This window comes from Babjeviella inositovora (genome assembly GCF_001661335.1).
Source record: "Babjeviella inositovora NRRL Y-12698 unplaced genomic scaffold BABINscaffold_8, whole genome shotgun sequence".
Classification (NCBI taxonomy): Eukaryota; Fungi; Ascomycota; class Pichiomycetes; order Serinales; genus Babjeviella; species Babjeviella inositovora.
Genome location: NW_017566845.1, coordinates 356,521 through 374,910, shown reverse-complemented (window position 1 = coordinate 374,910; position 18,390 = coordinate 356,521). Strand labels below are relative to the sequence as shown.

Genomic DNA, 18,390 nt, shown 5'->3' with positions numbered 1-18,390 from the left:
AAGTTTACGTAAGAAATTAATCTGAGGAGTGGCCTTTATGACTTGACCAATGCCCTGCATACACCTCTAAAACGCGGCTGAGCTGCCTGCTCCGGGACAGTTTCTCCTGCCGCAGCTGCGGTCCAGCACTCCGATAACACTCGGAGTGAAATGCGATTTATTCCCTACAGTTGTATCGGAGATATCTGGAGCCATTGAATTTTTTTTTTTTGCATATATGGCATAACAGTACCCAAAGACTCAACCACGCTGAACGAAAGCATTCCAATCAAGATACTACTGGCCCTCAGGAACGACCCTTACGGTAACGTCACCGCCTCCATACTCTATCTCACCAATTCATTCCCCCATTCTTCTCTGCTCTTTACTCAGTAACCAAAACACCCTTACTCATATCCCTTTAGTCCCATAAACCTATACCCTTCCTACTCATGGACACACCGTTCCCCGTAGAAGAACCCGTCACAACCGATGACCTCCCCCGGCGTCGCAGAGGCCTCTCGCTCACCGGGTTGACCACCAAGCTCCTCCAGAAAGCCACGCAGCAGGTAGACTTTGAAGCCGGAAATCCGTTGCGGACGTCCGAACCGCGCAGGCCCGCGGAGAAATCTCCGAAACTCTCCAAATCGCCGCCGCCTAACACGCCCGAACCGGTTTTCTGGAAGTACCACGTGCTACACTACGGAAAAGACTTGTATCTCTCTACCAACCCCGGCCTCAACCACGTTTATTGCCGCAATGCCCCCGGATATTACGTCGAGGTGCTCTTTCCCGACCCTGACCCAATGTCACGCATGGAGCGCCGTTCCAAGGCCGGCTACCGCTTGATCTTCAGAAATATGGACAGCGATGAGGTTGTGGTGACGGTTACCAGGACACCAGCCGTCAGCGGCGGCACATTTATCGTTGATGCCCCCAACTTTGATAGCTTTGTAGACTTTAACAAGAATTTCCAGATCCGCTCCATCCGAAACATCGAGGAAAACATGCGCGAAGACCCCGATGAGGAGGCCTTTACCCGGAGCAACAGTGTGCGGCGAAGGGCCCCGGAACCCATGGCGTTGGACGCGCAGAAGCGGAGTTTCCACCGCGAAGCAGTTCCTCGGCGCATCGAAGACGAGTTTTTGGAGAATTACTTGGAATACAGTCGTCTCCACGGCGAAATAGACGAGGGTTCCAGCATCACGGACACTGCCGACTTGCCCAACTTTGAGCTAAAGCTTGATGCAAACGCCGCGTGGAACATCGGGGCGCGGCCCGAGTTTGGCCGATCGGCAGTGAAGAAGCTCTTTGCCAAGCTCGAGGGCACGCCACCAGAGGTTTACGAGCATTATAAAATGCAGAACGAGCACTTTACCTATTTCTATACCAAGCACCCCGGACTCTCGGCGACAAATTTCCTCGTGGATGTCCCGAATTACTACCAGCTAAGGGAGGACGAAGAGACCCGACTGAACTTCCAGAAACGGGTGGAGGTGGTAGCAGTGTTCCGGCCCTGCGACACTGGTTTTAGCCGCAAACTCAAGCTGAAGTATTCGAACATGTTGAAGTCGGATGAGAAGAAGTATCTTATGCCTGAGGGCGAGATGCCAGACGAGAAAGACAGGATGAAGTACTACCGGTTGGCCGATGGCGTGACAGTGTCAAATCCTGTGGATGATTGTCCGAATAAGAACAAGCTCGGGTGGGTAACAGTGTTTAATAACGATATTTTGAAGGATCCAGGGATGTTTGAATTGGTATTAGCATTGACCCTTAGTGTGGGATATGGGCAATATATTGATTCTATCTAATCGACAACATCAATTCCATTTATTTTAAAACGTGGGCCAATTATGATCAACGCATATTAAAATACGAACCAGAAACGAAATATAACGATATATAAAATACCCCCTTTTTTCTTGCTACGGTTATAGGACGCATATAAAAGAATTATCGATAGTAGACGTTGTACCTGTGGACTCACATAGATACTTGAATAGATCTTTACTGTTTTACCCAAAACCATATATAAACTAAGCTCGCAACATCAACTAGATTGTCTATCAGTTTTTGGCTAACGGGCTCCACGCAAGTTCTGTCATCAATTCATTATACTATATACAAAATACCATTATTAATACTTTCGGTTCTTGAAAACAGAAAGCTTCTTCAAGTCGACCTCACGGAAGGCTGGTATTTCTTCTTCCTGTAACCTCTCTGCCTCTCTTTGCTGGATCACTTTCTCGATCGCCTTGGTCTCGAGAACACTCCGGCGCTTCTCCCACCGCGCAGCAAGTTTAATTTCCTCATCGCCTGTCGGCTTCCAGTTGGACTTGAGGATTCGTCTAACAGACTCTGGGGAAAGCTTGAACAACTGGCCAATCTTCTGGTTGTCAGAGTGCGGGAACTGCGTTTTAAAGGCACGGATACCTTCCATCGTGTCTCTAGACACCTTGTTAGTTGGTTTCCACGGTCCGCCGCCAATCTTACGCTTAATCGTGGTGTCACGCTTGGCCCACTCCGGAAGGTTACGCCACTGTTCTTTGCTGCTCACGCGATGCGCGGTCTGGTGGAGCTGTGCAAAGGGCTGGGCGGCGGGAGGTTGGACCACGGGCCCCGGAGATATCGTTGCAAGTTTGGCTTCCCTTACCTTTCGTTTGGTGTTGTACTCTTTTTTCTGGAAGGGGATAAAGTCGATATCGGATTCGGTCTCCGGGGAGGCTAGGGTGAACAAATCACGCTCCTTCTCGGGTTTCTTCGCAAGCATTGGGGTTTTGCTAAAACACCGCATCCCCAGCAGTAGGAAACTAAGAGAAGCGGTGGGGAACCTTGTCAACGCTACTCTGGAAAACATGTAGAATACTGTAAGCTATACTCCGATGTCGTATCAGCTTATCTAGGATTGATTTGAAATAGAGATGAAAAATTCCTGCCCTGCATGTCAGAGATGCATATCACGTGAGCTTTAATCGCATCCGGGTAACAATGAGGCATCTGGGGGTTTCCAAGTCAGGAATAAAATACGGGGTTATTAAATATGCCAAAGCCGTAGATACCTTGGTATGACATCGCTGGTACCGTTGGATAAATATTAATTAGCTGCTATGTTAAGAAATTTCTTGTGTTGTCCATACTGATCCTGAGCTATGCGAGCTGAATAAACGGTTTTATGATTCAAATAACTGGCAAACTGGATTTCCAAATCAAGGTTTCTAATACAGTAATGATTTATCAAAACCTTACAAGTATGATAGGCGATATAACATTCATATTATTATCATATCCCGGCTCGAGGAAAAAAAAAAAATCGAACCGGAACCAGGGGACCGAGTGACTGGAAGAGCACACCGCTAACCATTCTAACCTTCCTCATAACTGAGAAATAAAAGGGAATTGTTCTATTAATGGATGGGGTGGGGGTGGAAACTACAAACCACGTATACTCCAGTAGTATGGATCCCATACGTGTCAGGGATTTTAGCTGGTCTTCAGTCACGTGTTCTACGTAGATCACTAGCGCACTCCAGATCTGTGCAATCGCGATAGCTTCCCTGGCAGCTAAATTTAAAATTCCCGGCAGCTGATCACATTCTGCCACTCTTGTCATACCAGACACCATGAACTTTTTAAAAAAGATGCTTGATTCGTCACTGCCTAAAGATGAGGTGGCGGTGATTCCGTCTGGCCAATTGTACTTGCAGCGGCCGCCCAACTCGCCCAAGGGAGAGTCGGAATGTTTGTACAACGACGCGATTCTCTCTATTTGCGAGACGTCGCTCCCGTATCACTACCAATTAGTGGTGCAGAAGGCATACCAGGAGGGTGAGGAGGTGGATTTGGATGGCGACTCGGATGAAAGCGGTGATGGGGACGACGAGAACAGCTTCAAAGAGCTCTCCATTTCCAAGGACGACGAATGGAGCTTTCTCATTGATGATGGCTTGCGTTTTTCCAAATATACAAAGGATTCCGACGCGCATGTTTTGTCATGGAAAGACCCAGAGGGTGACACGGGCGACCGCTTTGAGTTTGTCGTGGACCATACGGTGAGGAATTCCCAAATTCAGCAGTTTATGACGGCGGTGTACCGCTGTGAGTATGAGCGAAAGTATCGCAAATCGTCAATCAGTACAAACGCCGCGGATTTGGCAGAATTTGAGGTTGATTACGCGCGTGAGAAGGCGAGCGTGGTGCAACTTCTAGGGTACGAGTCCGAAGACGATTTCCAGGATGCTGTTGAGGCCCCGGTGAAAGCTGGAACGGTGGTTTACCAGTCTGAAGCGTCTTTGCGCCGGTATTCTCCGGAAAGCGCGAGTTTTGTGCTTGTGGACACGGTAGCTGTCTCCATCCAGGAGTGTGGCGAGTTTGACTACGCCTTGGCCATTGAAACACCCTCCGTCCAGTGCACCGTGTCCAGCGAGATGAATCCTGTGTTCAACTTTGAGCACACTGCATTTATTTTTAACCAACTTAGTGACAGTGTGGGCCAGACGTGGCTCTTAAAGTTCCCCGACTATGATGCGTTGAGCGACTTTCAGGCCGCGTTCATGAAGAGCTTGTGGGAATCATTGAACCGTGTTAGGTGGGGCAAGGCCAAGGACGATGCAGAGGAGAACTACATCATCAGCTCGATGAACGATTTGGAGTTGGATGATACAGAGCTCCCCGACGACGATTTCGACGAGGAGGACGAGATAGAGCCGTTGGAGTTTTCAAGAGGAGATGACGAAGATGACGAAGCTTCGAGAAAGTACCATTCCGGTGGAGAAAAGAACGCTCACATGGCCGTGGGGTATTCCAGTGATCGCACGTTTGTTTCGCGCGGGAACAGGCTCGGGGTGTTCCGGACCGACGAAGACAACACGCTCGCCTTCACCACGGCGATCGAGAACTTGGAATCCTTGAACGGCAAGAGGATTACCCCCGCGAAGATGAAGTTGCACATGCAGGACAAGCACATGATCATCCGGGCCGAGGAAGACAGCTCTACGTTGTACAAGATGGACTTGGAGCGCGGGAAGATCGTGGAGGAGTGGAGCGCATACGACATACCCATAGTAGAGTTTGGCCCGCTGAGCAAGTTTGGCCAGACCACCAGCGAAGAGACGTTCTTGGGGATCTCGCACTCGGCGATCTTCCGCATGGACCCACGGTTGAGCTCGCGCGACAAGTTGGTGGAGAGTGAGCTCAAAAACTGCGCCACCAAGAACCTGTTCAGCGCGTTGACCACATCGGAGAATGGCTATATCGCAGTGGCATCACAGAAGGGGGATATCCGCTTATACGACAGGCTCGGAATTAACGCCAAAACTCAGTTACCCGCATTGGGGGACCCGATCACTGGCTTGGATGTTTCCGCGGACGGTCGCTGGTTGCTTGCAACGTGTAAGACATACTTGCTCTTGATTGATACCTCGATCAAGGAAGGAAAGTACTCGGGCGAACTTGGATTCAAGCGCCCGTTCGGAAAGGACTCCAAGCCACGGCCGAAGCGGCTCACGATCTCGCCGGAAAATTTAGCGTTTATCCAGGCAGAAACGCGCCTGGGCTTAGCCTTCACTAAGGCGCACTTCAACACGGGCGTGGAGCAGACGATTATCACATCCTCTGGGCCATACGTGATAGTGTGGTCGTTGAAGAAGATTTTGCGCGGCGACAAAGACCCGTACCATATCAAGCGATACGGTCAAGAGGTGATTTCTGACAACTTCCGCTACGGTACCGACAAGGAGATCATCGTGGCGTTGGAGCACGATGTGGCAATGGTCAGCAAGAAGGCGTTGCAAAAGCCCACAGCAAATAGCATGAGAGGGGCCGGGATTGTCAAGCAGTATAAGTAGTTTTAATTCTTAATTTTTAATATGTGCAAGGGGGAGTTTAAACGTAGATCAATGGAGAATTACATTCGTCTGGTGGATTTAAGGACAAGCAAAGTTTTGGTGACGGTGTAGCGTAACGAAAGATAAAAGGGGTTTGGTAACTCATGGCGATTATGAAGGTGTTTGTAAGAAGAAAAGAGCCAGATTATTTACTACACTGCTTCGCATCGACAACTTGCCAGCATTATATCAGGATTAGGTTCCATTGGAGGGTTTACAGGTGCGCGATTTTTTTTATTCAAATACTTAAATCCATGGAGTATATTTATTGATGGCAGGAAGAGAGACTGGAAAATACAATTGGTACTACAAACTGGATTTTTGTTTCAGTAGCCCAACTCGCGATGTTATAGCTTTGCATCGGGAGGACCTCGATCAGTAAACCGAATTTTCAAATCAAGTGGGTGTTTAAGAATAAACTGGAGACTTCACCCACTACAGACTGTGTCACACATAAGAGTTAGATGCATGTTCGCGATGCTAACTATAGTCTAAAGTAATAAAACGCTGATACGCGGGACCATCCGTTCAGCCCCTTTACTCCTGGCCCACACTTCTCCATCAACAATAGTCTTTGATCGATCAGAAATATCCAAACATCGTACGGGTGCACCATAAACCCTTCCGTTTAATTCGTATGCCCTGCAACTATGCTTACGATCCGCCCCGGGGAATGTCTCCCCCTGCGCTTAACACACCAACATCCAGGATATCACAAGTCGTGCGCAGCACGAACGATCCGTGGCAATTTGGCGTTTAAGTTCAAGATGGGCTGTCCACTCTACAAACAACACTCCATGAACTCTCGTCTTCCATACTAAACGGCTGGTCTGATTTAGCTTTACCCATGAACTTTACCCCGAATCTCACGCCCGGCGCGAGCAATACAAATATGAACGGCATGAATAACGTCAATATGAACAACATGGGGATGGGCGTTAATGGAATAGCAGGCATGGCAGGCATGACTGGGATGGCAGGCATGACCGGGATGGCGTCCATGGGCGGTGTACCAGTTTCTATGAGCCCTCAGGGAATGCCCATGAGTTTCCCCAACGGCATGGTTCAGCAGCAGATGACGCCGCAAATGATGAATTTTTTGCAACAACAGCAGCAGGCTCAGCAGTTGCAACAGCAACACCAGCAAAACATGCTTCGCCTGCAGCCCCAGATGGCACAAGCTTCGCTCCAGATGGGTATGGCACTCACGCCGCAGCAACAGAGCCAGCAGATGCTTCTCCAGCAATCACGGTTACAGGCGCAACGGATGAACAACGGTGCCGTTGCCTCCATGGGGAACATGCGTCCGGTGGCAAAGAATGCAAAGAGTTTTGGGCAGAACGCAAGTGCGGGGGGTAATGTGCAAAACGCCAATGTCCAGAACACCAATGTGCACGCCCAAAACGCGCAAAATGCCCAGAATGCGCAAAATGCTCAGAACGCGCAAAATGCTCAGAACGCACAAAACGCTCAGAACGCTCTCATGAAGCAGCAGGCGCAAAAGGTTAGCCTCCAGCAGGCTCAGCAACAAGCTCAGCAACAGGCTCAGGCCCAGCAACAGGCCCAGCAACAGGCCCAGCAACAGGCCCAGCCAAAGGCGGCTACGCCGCCGGTGGCGCCTACCGCTGACAAGCCCAAGCCAGAGGCCCCTATCCAGTCTACGCCCCAGCTCAACATGTTCAAGAAGCAAATGGCCAACAGCGCCATCCTCAAGCTCTTGGACTTGTGCGAGCTCATTTCTATCAAGGGTCCGACCAACCGTGACATCGGGTACTGGCAGAAAATTGTGTCAGAATATTTTGTTGAGACCGGAATCGTCAACTATCTCGTTAAAAACGGTAACAGCGATACGCGGCAGTTTGAAATCATTCAGCCAATCTTGGCACGTATGATGCATGCGTTGATCATGAGCGGGATTGAGTGTATCGACATGCAGCCGAGCCTCATCCGTGCGCAGTTCCTCGCCAACGGCGTGTCGTACTTGGAGAGCTCGAAGTGCTCCATCACGCACTGGTTCAATGACGGTTCGTACTTGTGTCTCCGGGGTACGCTCCGCATCATCTTCAACCAACAGTTGAAGATCGACTGGTTCGACATCCAGATCGATAACTTTGCGCCGGGCATGAACTGGCCCGTGATTGAGAAGATCTTGGAGGAGTGCGGTCATCGCGAGGGCACAGCTGCCCCCAGCGAAACTGTTAGAGATGCCTTGGACGAGATCAAGGGTTCTTTTAAGGTGTTTGAGAACATGTCCAACTTTGGCTTCAAGGAATCAGTCATGCGGGTGATGCAGGTCGGCGACGTCATGACCCATTTGCAATCCTTGATGGGCTTTTATGCCAGCACTAACTCCACGTATCGCAAACAGGCGCAGGCAAACGAGGCTCCGTATCCGACGGCGTATGGTCCTTTGACCGCGCTCGAGCAGTACGTGGGCTCGATGCAGCTCCAGAGCAACCAAGCTGCTGCGTCCACCGGGGCGGCCTATCTGGCGCAGTCACCGACGTCTGTGTCGAATGCTTCCAACCTGACTTCCCTGAAGGCAGCAGAGCCCCCGAAGCCCAAGCGAAAACTTAGCGGCGTGAGAAAGACCGACACTATTTCGCCCAAGATAGAGGCGCGTACGAACAAGAAAGCAAAGAATTCGGAGTAGGGGTCTAAAGGTTATTCGTGAACCCTAGCAGATGAACTGCAAACAATGTACCGGTAAGTTTAAGTGGCCGTAAGGCCTAATCGAAAATATTGTAAAGATGTGATTTTAGAGTTGTAGTAGGGCTTTGTTGAAAGGAGCGTGGTATGCATGAGATCATGAATGACCTCGAGTGGTCTGTGGCTTGGAGATGAGATCTCATGGTAGATATGACTTGCTGTTAATAAAGATTTGCTAATAAAAGGTTTATTGCTAATTGACTTATATATGAGGCTGAAAAAATCCAAGAGTCTGAAAAAAATCCAGGAGTTTGTCATGTATCTGCGTGGTGCAAAATATCCGAGTTCACAATGGTACTGACAGATACATCCAGTGACCCAGTTGAAAAAATGTGCCAATCTGCTAAAGTAAAGAGTCTCCTGAGTTTTAAATCACTGATCAAACTTGATTATGATAGCCATAGGACCCAAAATAAATGATTCGTCAGAACATACTCTACGCTTGAGTAACTAGTACAAAAACTGTTTCCATACTAATACCATATTTTCTGAGCAGCTGTATACCAGAGGAACCAGATTGCTTTCCCTAGATGGATTTTTCTTGACTGGTACCACGCAGCAACTTCCGACGGAACGTGGGAGCAGTCTCTTGGATAAATCTGATACATTCAAACTTACCGGAGGGGAAGTCATGGTCGAGCTTGGTATTCCTAAAGACCCCGGCTTTGGCCATACCTCCCCTCTTCCACTGGTACGGGGTGTGACTCCTATGGTTGAAGTTCATACCCAACTCCATTGTAAGAAGATCGTAAACCAAGGTAAGCTTTGACTGGCAATTTTCAACCTTTAGTTCTTTTGCGCTACCCAGAGCATGTGAAACCCTTTTTTGGGCTTTATCCTGGGAACAAACAAATTCTAGGCTGATTTTCCTCTTCTTTACGCCGCCTTGGCGGTGATCCCGCACGACAAACCTGTACCCGGTAGCCTCCATCAATGGAACGACAAAGACTTGGATCAATCTATTCGAAATCATCAGGTATGTTTCGGCCGTGATCTCATCGAGTACACATTTTTGTATATGCGACGGAGACCCCAGAGTTGCAAGTCTCTGGTCAAGCAAATCCACCTCTGTATTCTGCTGAACCTTACGGCAAAACTTGTCGAATTCACGATAAACCGGTAGCGGTGTTTTTATCTTCTTTCTGACCTCCCGGCATCGTCGACATGTGGCGTAACATCTCAAGTTCAGCACTGGTTCGTCGCGGTTAACACGACAGCGTGAGCATTTAGCGGGACGCTTCATCGAGTATTGACATATGAATTGGATGAAAACAGATAATTATAAGAGTGAAAACCTCTACTGAGTCTATTTGGATGAATCTTTAACGGGTAGGGCTGATTGTGGTGAGAACCTATAGCGAGGGCCTGACTTAATCCCATGTAATATGCACGAAAGGTAGACACATGCAGGAATCTACGACTGTAGGACGAGCCTGTACCAAAAGTCGTTCGCGTACCGGTTAGCTATTGGTATCGCGCACTGAAATCTCCACACACAAAATGATCCCTTCCACTCTTTCCGTTCCGTATCCACTCCTGTACCATGCCAGAGTCAGATTTATCAGAGGTCTCTGACTCCCAGAGCGTTACTTCCTCTCAGGAGGAAGCCCCAAAGGTGAGCCGTCGCAGGGCCCCTATTAGCGACGATGATGATGACGACGAGGAAGATGACGACGACGATGACGAAGGCGATGAGGCCGAGGATATTTACGAATCGGAAGAGTTCGAAGCTATTGAGGATAATGACGATGATATTGCTGAAGAGTATCACCACGAAGAGGAGGTGGAACGGAAAAAGCCGGTGGCCATCAAGCTCAAGTACACGCCAAAGGCCAAGGCGCCGCCTAAGAAGAAGCGCCTTCTCGATGACAGCGAAGAAGAATCAGATTCCCCACCACGGAAAGCGCCAAAGTCACGTAGTGCACGGCCCAGAGCTGCGGCTGCTCCGCCAAAGGCGTTGACCAAGTCAAATCCCAAACGGCAGTCTGCCCAGTCGGTCACATACAAGGACGAGTACTCGGATGGCGAGTTTGAAGACACGCCCAATCAGATCGACGATGAGCTACTTCTAACGGATGAGGAAATTGTGTACGATCCCTCCACACCTGACATTTCCAAGATGACGGAGCGGCAGAGAACCAAGTACTTCGAAGAGCAGGTGGCGGTGGAGGCCCCTAAGGAAAAGTTCCTCGCCTTGTCAAACGATATTATCAAGAAAGTCAACTTGACGGAAGATGAAATCCAGCTCCGCCGGGCCGAGACTGCCAGACGCAGAAAGAACCAAAGCGAGAAGAAGTTGGAGGAGGAAAAGACCGAGACGTTGAACAAGCTTCTCAAGAGACGCGCGGGGAAGGTCAGAGATTTGAAGAAATTGGACGAGCAGAGCAAGGATGGGGAGGATTGGGATCCGGACGAGGGCGAAACCGTGAAGAAGAGACCAGTAGTGAAGCATGGAGCGTTATTCCGGTGGGTGAGCAACCCTGAAGGGATTCGGTTGGGGGTTCCGGATGCGGCGATATAGGAAACATGTTGAGTGTAAGTGAGACATTTTGCCGTTGCTAGTCAAGCTTTGGGCTCGCGGCCAGTTTGACATCTTCACTTGCAAGCATTCGCTATAGCCGGATTCTGAATAACACGCATACATATCAGTACTCATATGTATAGGTATAATAGTTTGCTAGGAAGAGCTAGTTATGGTAATATATATAAAGTTAACATGGTTTGAGCGATTGTCCAAGTCAATGCTATGGACAACGATTATTGATTCTGACAAGGATCCGATTTACCGCTACATCTTCAAACTCTCTCCTAGATCTTTAATTCTGCATAATTTCATTCCCAGTAATTACATTACACCTGGCCACTTATGTACAACCCCTTAATGTTGCGGATATCCTGTTTAACATCCAACGCTGAACTGCGACCAGCTCGCGGCCCCTTGGGGTTGTGAGGGTCTGTATACAATGACTGAACATGGGCCAGGAGGTCTATCATCTGGAAGTGTAACGGATGGAGCTCTTTCTGGGTGTTTTCGTTCTGGCAGTGCAACTCTACAAGCTGTGCGTGGATGTAGTCCAACTTTTTGACGAGCCGCCCGGTTTTGAACGTGTCGTCTTCCTCCACCTCTTCTTCCGCATAGCTGTGCATGTATGCTGAATAGCCTGTCTCTTTGGGCTTATCCGTCTGGGTCGCGATTTCGTTGTACAACTTTCCGTTCCGGCTGAGCGCCACCACCGGCACTCGTTCCACTTCCAGTGAAAGTTTGAGAATGTACGACACGAGTTTCATCCGCAAGTACCGCAACACGTCCTTTCTGAGGGCATACTTCTCCTCGAGCAACGGCTTCACCAAAAAGTTAGCCACGATGTACACAAGCACGAGAGAGTATCCGGACCCATAGCAGACTCGTCTAATGAATCGCGCGAGTGGTGACACGCGCGCACTGCCGGAAAACAGCGCGATATCCTCCGGAAAAGAAACAGCCTTGGGGAATGACATAATATGATACTCTGGTATAGGAGACTGAGGTTGTGGGTCAAACGTTCTTATGGCTCCGCGTCAAACTTCTCCACATTCTCCTTCGGCTCGTGACTTGCATCGTATCGAAATCCGTTGTCACGTGCAAAATAATTTTGCCACGTCCTCGTGTCTATATCGGTGCTATGAAAATATTTCCGCCATGATTGCTGTGTCCTCCATTCACAAAATGCCAGCTCCAGCGTACGTTGACGGTAAACCACCGGTGATTTCCTTGCTCGACTACGACGAGGCCGAATGGGCCGAAGGGACCTGTGTTGATAGCAGACCGGGCTACTACGTGGTTGTGAACATGGAGAGGCCGGAGGAGGTGGTTGCCAGATTCAACTTGGACGCCAACACCACCTTGGATACTATCTTCAAGAGTGCCAAGAAGACCTACAAAGAGCAAGCAAAATAATCATCTTGCGTGTATCCGTGATGTATAGTTAATCCAGTAATGTTCTGATTTCAATTGTAACAGTCTCGTACAAACGAGGGAAGCCGCATAATATGCCTGTACACGGCCGAGGAAATGTCTTTTGAAACAGGAGTTCAAATCATCACAATTATAACAGGCCACCATAAATTCCAAAGTTGATATAAATTTTATCAAAATCTAGGAAAATAAAAACGTGTATGTGTATAAAACCGTACACACTTCAGAGACTCTACTTTTCATGACCCAGCTTCGACATTTAATTCTTCGTTTACTCACTCAATTTGCCACCTTTATCTAACGTGATAGGTTTTCTGTTTCCCAGCTTTAACTGGGAAGCATTCCAATCTTTAACCTTCTAGTATGACCAAAGCAAGTAAATGCTTGTAACCCTGATACTTCATTATTTCACAAACATTATATCAAGCTCCAAAAGACAATTCCTGGTCCAAGGCACATTAACACATAATCCCGGTAGATGCATCAAATTATAGATAAACATATTTCTCAAATAACCTCTGACATCAAATCACATTAGCATAGAACCCCTAGTGGACTCCTTATCTCAAGTCACAAATACAAACTCTACCCTAGAACATCTTTTATCTAACCTGGATGGGACAAACTAAAAGAAATGCGTATAACACCTCGATGTCTCATGGACAGGCATCTCCGCCTTCACCGCATTCAACTCGTTCTTAATGAGCTGAGCCAACTTCGGGGTCAACTGGTTGCACGTAGCTATCTCCGGGTGGCGATCGTACTCGTCTCCATGATAAGTCTCGTATAAAATGATCCGCGACGAAAATTTCACATTCATCTTCGGCTTTGGTCTCGCCCCACCGGCCCGGGCTGCGGCGAGGCTACGTTTCGGGTCACTGGCCATAGGAGACATGCCATGCGACAGCCCGGACGGAATGCTGTTGAACGACTCCAGCGGTGGAAGCGTGAACGACTGGTGTGACCCCGACTCGCGGAGCTGTCCGTTGTGGATGTCTGCAAAGTTGTTGTCGAACGCCGCGCTCTTGAGGCCCTTGAACGACATAGACATTCGCCGCGGGTCGTAGCCAGCATCATGTCCCTGGGGGAGGAATGCGCTCGCATGCGGTCTCGGTGACTCTGTCACCGAAGCGTCGAGCGAGGAAATTTCTTCACCTTCTGACGTGTAGTCTATGTCACTATCTGATGATGGTGAGTGGAGACGTTGAGGGGAACGGTCACTGCTAGAGTGTTCATCACTATGCGAATAGAGATGACGGTCGTTGCCGAGAGAGTGATCATGGCTAAGCGAGTGCTCGCTTCCAGACGAATGCCTTTCTTCTGAGCCGCGCGACGAATGAGCCGAAAGAGTTTCGCCGAACGATTTCTCAGAAATCTCTTCCGAGTTACGTCTTGGCGTATGGAGTTTGAATCGCGGAACAGCCAACGGCTCCGCCACCTCAGAGCGCCCCAGACCAAGCAGTTGGGAGGGGCTCCAGGGTGCGTTAAGATCCTGGTGGGAAAAACCGTTCGTCAATTCGTCCATCTCGCCGCCAAAGTCCACAAAGTCTGCAAACTCCAGCATCCCGCTCATTCCACTACGGGTGCTATCCGGGCTGTCACCGCTAAACGCTCCTCGAAGGGCGGGTGACTTCAAGATACTGGCTGGCGATACGGGTGAATAGCCTGTGGACTTCAGGGGAATACGCCGGAAAACTTCATTCGCTGGGAGCTCAGGTGTGCGGTCGTACAGCACTACGGTCATGCCGAGCTCGTGGGCGTTGCGTTTGATGGAGTCCTGCTTTTTTAATGTTGACGAGCGGACGGAGCGTGTGGAAAGCGAACGCTCGAGGGTGACAATAGTCTGGACTTCGCGCTGGTCGAGGGACTTGGGGAAGAGCGTCTCACCGCCGTGTGAGAGGATTGAGTCCTCAACAAAAGGCATGGCTTCGTCAGTCGAGGTAGAGTCAGAGGCTTGAGGCGAGGAAAGCTCGTCCAAAGCTGGCGGCCAGGAAAACCCCCAGCTCATAGTCTTCGCCTCAGGAAATTCAGGCGTAGCGAGATAGTTCCCTGCCGTGGCAAAACCCTCCACGGGTTTTGCCGGTTCCGGCGACACCCCGAGCGTAATGTAGTTCATTGACTCGTCGCGTTTGAGCCCAGGCGCGAACGCCACCTCATCGCCCTCGGTAAATGACACCGTATCCTCCTCCTCCTCCTCCTCATCCTCTTCCATCTTTGCCTCGGAAAACTGCTTCACATCGAGATTCGGTGACGGCAACGCAGGCCCCTCGCTTTCGAGAATCGATTTGAACGTCCCGTCTGGCGTCGTCACAAAGCTCCAACGCGAGCCGGCCGACGAAGAATTTTTCACGCCTGGCTCGCGCTTACTCACCTGGCGGATTAACGGTGACGGCGCCTTGGACGACGACACCATCGCTACAGAAACCGCCACGGCAACGTTGTCGACTAGCCTCAATTCCTCATCGTTTCGCCCGTACGAGCCATATTTGACGGCAGCATCACTTTCTCCATCACTGTCACTGAGCGTGGTGATATCATCAAACGTCGCGACGGGAGCCAGACTAATAACCGGCGTGGACTGCGAAAGTGGAAGCGCTGCGCCTGCGCTCTGCAAGTCGGGGCGCGATGCCTTGCGTTTGAACGGATTGAAAATGCTGCTGGTTGAAGCCGCATGGGAGGCCGTTCCATAGGGACTAGCTACCATAGGAACAGATGTGGAGCTGGAGAGACCAGACTCAGGCTTCTTCTTCCGGGAGAAGATCGAGAATAAACCCCTTTTGGAGGTGGGGGGTGTGGGTTGCTGGAACGATCTCGTGCCTCTGACATCGCCGGGCAGCTGGTACAGGAACAGCCGCCCACTTCCGGCCTCGCTTCTAGTCTCAGACTGGACGGGACTAGGGAACGTGGGCGACGACATTGTGCGGTTGTGTGTCACGGGTGAGCGATGGGGCGCTGGTGTGTATGCCTCAAACGTTGAGGCAGATTTGTTGTGTTTGAAGAGGTTTTTAAACCCGGTGCTCCTCTTCTTTTGTAGTTCCGGAATGTCCTGTTTTAGTCCGGTTTGGTTGTGTGTAGACTTTACGGGAGCCGCTGGCGGGACTAGCACAGGGATCAGCGATGAAGACAGCGGCAGGACAAGTGGCACACCCAGTAGTGAGGCCTGCAGTGAGACCAGTGGCGAAGATCGCTGGATCTGCTGTCTCTTTTTCTGCTGCTCCACCACGAGCCCCAAGCCAAGTGAAGGGGTACTGCCCAGGGCGCGAGGGGTCGCGGCGTTCCGGGCCGTCACCAATGGCTGGGTGAGCAATGGGGTTCGCCCCTGTCTACCGCCCGGGGATGTGTATGGTGGCGGAGGCGTGGCGGCCAGCGGCGAGTTTACCGATGGGTTACGGTTGTAGGTGTTGTTGAGGCGAGATCCCATTAATGGCTGACTGTTCCTGTGTTGGGAAGCCGCATTCAGGCCGGTCTTCTCGTTTAAGATGCTCTCGAGTGCGGCCAAAGACGGCGAGTTTTGCATCAACATGCCCGTTGTCAGCTCTTTGACCGGGTTCCGCAACTGCGTCCGTGGCTTCTTGCTGGTCGGAAGGAAAGACTGGGGGGTGGCACTGCCGTAGAATTCGCCGTTAAGTAAGTTGGGGGATCCGGTATCGGACCCTGGTGACGCTGCTGGCAAGGCCATCGGCGACTCAAGGAGCTGAGGGACAGCGGCGGGGGACTCGGCTGCCGGCGAGTCAGATATTGTCTGGAAGTTGGGCAGCTCCACAGAAGTTTCCAAAACCTTACCGGCGGTTTCTTGCCCGCTGTGTGACATGGCAATCTATGAATGTCTATAAGGACGGATACGTCGGATGTCGGCTCGCCAGATAGTTTAGGGGTGTACTGGCGGTTAGTGGTATTTAGAACTAGCAAGAAACGGAATGGGTTGGTAGGCCAGCAATGGATAAAGCAACAAGTCTATCAATCAGGCAGTTGAATATATCTGGATGTTAAAGTCTCAGTGCAAGTTCAGCGAGTGGCTCTCAGATCCGGTCAATTTTCCTTCTCCCGATTTTGGACGCTCCTGGGAAAAGGAACTCACGCGTGCCGCGTCTGTTTCCAGATCCGGATACTACCTGTCAGGTGCGGCGCGCGGGGCAGATTCCGTGCTGATACAGGAACATCGAGATACCCTGGTTGGAGGGTTCCTTAGAACTGGAGATATATATTCCGTAATCTGTTTGATAAGCTAATAACGGCATTAAAAGGCTTAGGACCGAAACTTCTCCGTCTTATGCATCTAAAACGTTGTCTCCCGCGTATTACATCGGACCAGGCGTGGTGCGAGGTCCGGGTGATCCCAAGCTCGACGCGGAAGAGAACTGGCTTAGAACATGGAAAATGATGGCTGAGATAAAGTTAATAATGAGGATTATTATGGAGGGTCTGTGGGGATATGAATCCCCTCCTTCGCGATAGGCATGTGCTGGTTGTGATAGCTTACAATGACTAGCCACGTTCTGCAGTTTTCCGAAATGAGTCGAAAAATATCGTGCACTAAACCCTGAGGAAGTTTCATAAAATCCAGTGGTCTTATTCCATCTGGGGCTTGTTATTCAATGAGAAATATTGTGCTCCAATGTTAGTGCAAATATCTAAATTAACGGACAGTTGCAGTGTAAATTCACACAAAACACGAGGTTAAATAAGCTCAATCTCAGGTGGCAGCGTCTTATTGTAGGTTCAGCCTCAGTCCCCCGGAAAGTAGCCCATCTCTGTTGCACCAAGACTCACCACATTGAATTCCAAACCGCCCCAAGACTTTACCTTATGGTAAAGTTGACTGCTGGCTTGTAAACCAAAATTGAGGACATTATCCAACGCTGCCATTGTTAGATCATATTGATATTCCTCAAACAAGCCCCATCGTATAGAGTATGCCTTTGGGGACGTTAAGTTAGTATCAGGAGCAGTGTTTGTCCTTGAACTTGCTTAAATATTGACATCAAGGAATACCGTATAGATACATACTGGGCTATTCGAGAAGAGAAAGTTATTGATTATTGACATAGTGCAGGAGTATCTGCGAGGGAACTTCCACACGAGTACCAGACTTTGTCCTGATAAATGGACAAAAACATGTTTTGACTGTAGGCTGGGTATTCTGGTCCGTATTATTTTGCTGATTTGTGATTCTACTCCAGTCGATTACAGTAACACTAGCACTTGCCCAAACTCTATGATCCTGTCGGATTCTACTTCACCGCATCAGGTCATTCGCTTTCCAACCCCGCTTTACTTACATGTATGTGCTTGGCATGGTTGCCGGGCTCAGTTATTGTGCCGTTTCGTAAAAAAAAACTCGGTTGGATGAAATCTAATATCAGTAAATTACTCCGTCTAGCTTGCGTTTTCATTTCGTCTATAATTCTCTCGCCGCAGCCTTGCGTCTTTTCTATCGCATCCAAACTCCCAGAGATAGTTCATATTGATATCCCATACATGGCCTTCTATAGTTACTGTGCAGGGCAGCTGAAACTAACTTTAGGCTAGTCCCCTCAACCGTTTCATCAACCAGTTGGTTAGTCTAAGTAAATCAGCTGATTCACGGGGGCTCGAGGCTTTGATTCTAGCCAAGACGTAATTTTTCATGCACCTTTTTCTAGGGAGACGAATAGGAGTTTAGATCCCTGCGAGCGTCGTGGCCATATTGTATACGTAGATTACAATACGAATGGTTTCTGTTTTTACGGCAAGATTAATAGACTAGTACATTGATGGTGTATCGCGTACCAGCTGTTCGATTTACTCCTGCGTTACCAGGCAAGTTCTATGCATGGCTGCATGCGAGTTAACGAAGATGTTTGAGAAGCTACGCGCAAGGCC

At 49.6% G+C, this 18,390-nt stretch overlaps 11 protein-coding genes across 11 annotated transcripts; 5 read left to right on the top strand and 6 right to left on the bottom strand.

The window, feature by feature from the left end:
• Positions 1-314: 314 nt before the first annotated feature.
• BABINDRAFT_162158 (uncharacterized protein) lies at positions 315-1,933 on the top strand. The gene has a single exon (XM_019129203.1). It carries the CDS (start codon positions 432-434, stop codon positions 1,791-1,793), a length of 1,362 nt encoding a protein of 453 aa, XP_018984421.1. The 5' UTR covers positions 315-431; the 3' UTR covers positions 1,794-1,933.
• Positions 1,934-2,062: 129 nt separating this feature from the next.
• Positions 2,063-2,863, bottom strand: BABINDRAFT_162157 (uncharacterized protein). The gene has a single exon (XM_019129202.1). The coding sequence runs from the start codon at positions 2,837-2,839 to the stop codon at positions 2,120-2,122; it is 720 nt and encodes a 239-aa protein (XP_018984420.1). The 5' UTR covers positions 2,840-2,863; the 3' UTR covers positions 2,063-2,119.
• A 739-nt stretch (positions 2,864-3,602) lies between these two features.
• On the top strand, positions 3,603-5,825 carry VID27 (Vid27p; the record flags this gene model as incomplete). The annotated part of the gene is made up of 1 exon (XM_019131847.1): positions 3,603-5,825. One exon carries the CDS (start codon positions 3,603-3,605, stop codon positions 5,823-5,825), a length of 2,223 nt encoding a protein of 740 aa, XP_018984419.1.
• A 924-nt stretch (positions 5,826-6,749) lies between these two features.
• Positions 6,750-8,815, top strand: MFG1 (Mfg1p). The gene has a single exon (XM_019129201.1). The coding sequence runs from the start codon at positions 6,757-6,759 to the stop codon at positions 8,515-8,517; it is 1,761 nt and encodes a 586-aa protein (XP_018984418.1). The 5' UTR covers positions 6,750-6,756; the 3' UTR covers positions 8,518-8,815.
• BABINDRAFT_147878 (uncharacterized protein) lies at positions 8,749-9,966 on the bottom strand. Its single transcript, XM_019127198.1, has one exon. The coding sequence runs from the start codon at positions 9,814-9,816 to the stop codon at positions 9,100-9,102; it is 717 nt and encodes a 238-aa protein (XP_018984417.1). The 5' UTR covers positions 9,817-9,966; the 3' UTR covers positions 8,749-9,099.
• Positions 9,967-10,116: 150 nt separating this feature from the next.
• BABINDRAFT_167629 (uncharacterized protein) lies at positions 10,117-11,094 on the top strand (the record flags this gene model as incomplete). Its single annotated transcript, XM_019130527.1, has 1 exon — positions 10,117-11,094. One exon carries the CDS (start codon positions 10,117-10,119, stop codon positions 11,092-11,094), a length of 978 nt encoding a protein of 325 aa, XP_018984416.1.
• Positions 11,095-11,258: 164 nt separating this feature from the next.
• PEX17 (Pex17p) lies at positions 11,259-12,253 on the bottom strand. Its single transcript, XM_019127197.1, has one exon. It carries the CDS (start codon positions 12,069-12,071, stop codon positions 11,424-11,426), a length of 648 nt encoding a protein of 215 aa, XP_018984415.1. The 5' UTR covers positions 12,072-12,253; the 3' UTR covers positions 11,259-11,423.
• Position 12,254: 1 nt separating this feature from the next.
• On the bottom strand, positions 12,255-12,919 carry BABINDRAFT_147887 (uncharacterized protein). The gene has a single exon (XM_019127199.1). It carries the CDS (start codon positions 12,673-12,675, stop codon positions 12,511-12,513), a length of 165 nt encoding a protein of 54 aa, XP_018984413.1. The 5' UTR covers positions 12,676-12,919; the 3' UTR covers positions 12,255-12,510.
• BABINDRAFT_38148 (uncharacterized protein) lies at positions 12,280-12,510 on the top strand (the record flags this gene model as incomplete). The annotated part of the gene is made up of 1 exon (XM_019131857.1): positions 12,280-12,510. One exon carries the CDS (start codon positions 12,280-12,282, stop codon positions 12,508-12,510), a length of 231 nt encoding a protein of 76 aa, XP_018984414.1.
• BNI4 (Bni4p) lies at positions 12,751-16,710 on the bottom strand. Its single transcript, XM_019129200.1, has one exon. The coding sequence runs from the start codon at positions 16,337-16,339 to the stop codon at positions 13,154-13,156; it is 3,186 nt and encodes a 1,061-aa protein (XP_018984412.1). The 5' UTR covers positions 16,340-16,710; the 3' UTR covers positions 12,751-13,153.
• Positions 16,711-17,171: 461 nt separating this feature from the next.
• On the bottom strand, positions 17,172-17,605 carry BABINDRAFT_147872 (uncharacterized protein). The gene is made up of 2 exons (XM_019127196.1): positions 17,536-17,605; positions 17,172-17,445 (listed from the first exon to the last, which is right to left on the bottom strand). Exons 1-2 carry the CDS (start codon positions 17,572-17,574, stop codon positions 17,254-17,256), a joined length of 231 nt encoding a protein of 76 aa, XP_018984411.1. The 5' UTR covers positions 17,575-17,605; the 3' UTR covers positions 17,172-17,253.
• Positions 17,606-18,390: the final 785 nt, after the last annotated feature.

What these genes read in the sequence shown, in the direction of transcription:
- BNI4 (XM_019129200.1), bottom strand. Translation starts at nt 16,339, where the DNA reads ATGTCACACAGCGGGCAAGAAACCGCCGGTAAGGTTTTGGAAACTTCT.
- BABINDRAFT_147878 (XM_019127198.1), bottom strand. Translation starts at nt 9,816, where the DNA reads ATGAAGCGTCCCGCTAAATGCTCACGCTGTCGTGTTAACCGCGACGAA.
- PEX17 (XM_019127197.1), bottom strand. Translation starts at nt 12,071, where the DNA reads ATGTCATTCCCCAAGGCTGTTTCTTTTCCGGAGGATATCGCGCTGTTT.
- BABINDRAFT_162157 (XM_019129202.1), bottom strand. Translation starts at nt 2,839, where the DNA reads ATGTTTTCCAGAGTAGCGTTGACAAGGTTCCCCACCGCTTCTCTTAGT.
- BABINDRAFT_147887 (XM_019127199.1), bottom strand. Translation starts at nt 12,675, where the DNA reads ATGGTGGCCTGTTATAATTGTGATGATTTGAACTCCTGTTTCAAAAGA.
- BABINDRAFT_147872 (XM_019127196.1), bottom strand. Translation starts at nt 17,574, where the DNA reads ATGTCAATAATCAATAACTTTCTCTTCTCGAATAGCCCA. An exon ending in TTCTCTTCTCGAATAGCCCA is followed by an intron (nt 17,446 to 17,535) that starts GTATGTATCTAT and finishes ACGTCCCCAAAG; the next exon opens with GCATACTCTATACGATGGGG.
- MFG1 (XM_019129201.1), top strand. Translation starts at nt 6,757, where the DNA reads ATGAACGGCATGAATAACGTCAATATGAACAACATGGGGATGGGCGTT.
- BABINDRAFT_162158 (XM_019129203.1), top strand. Translation starts at nt 432, where the DNA reads ATGGACACACCGTTCCCCGTAGAAGAACCCGTCACAACCGATGACCTC.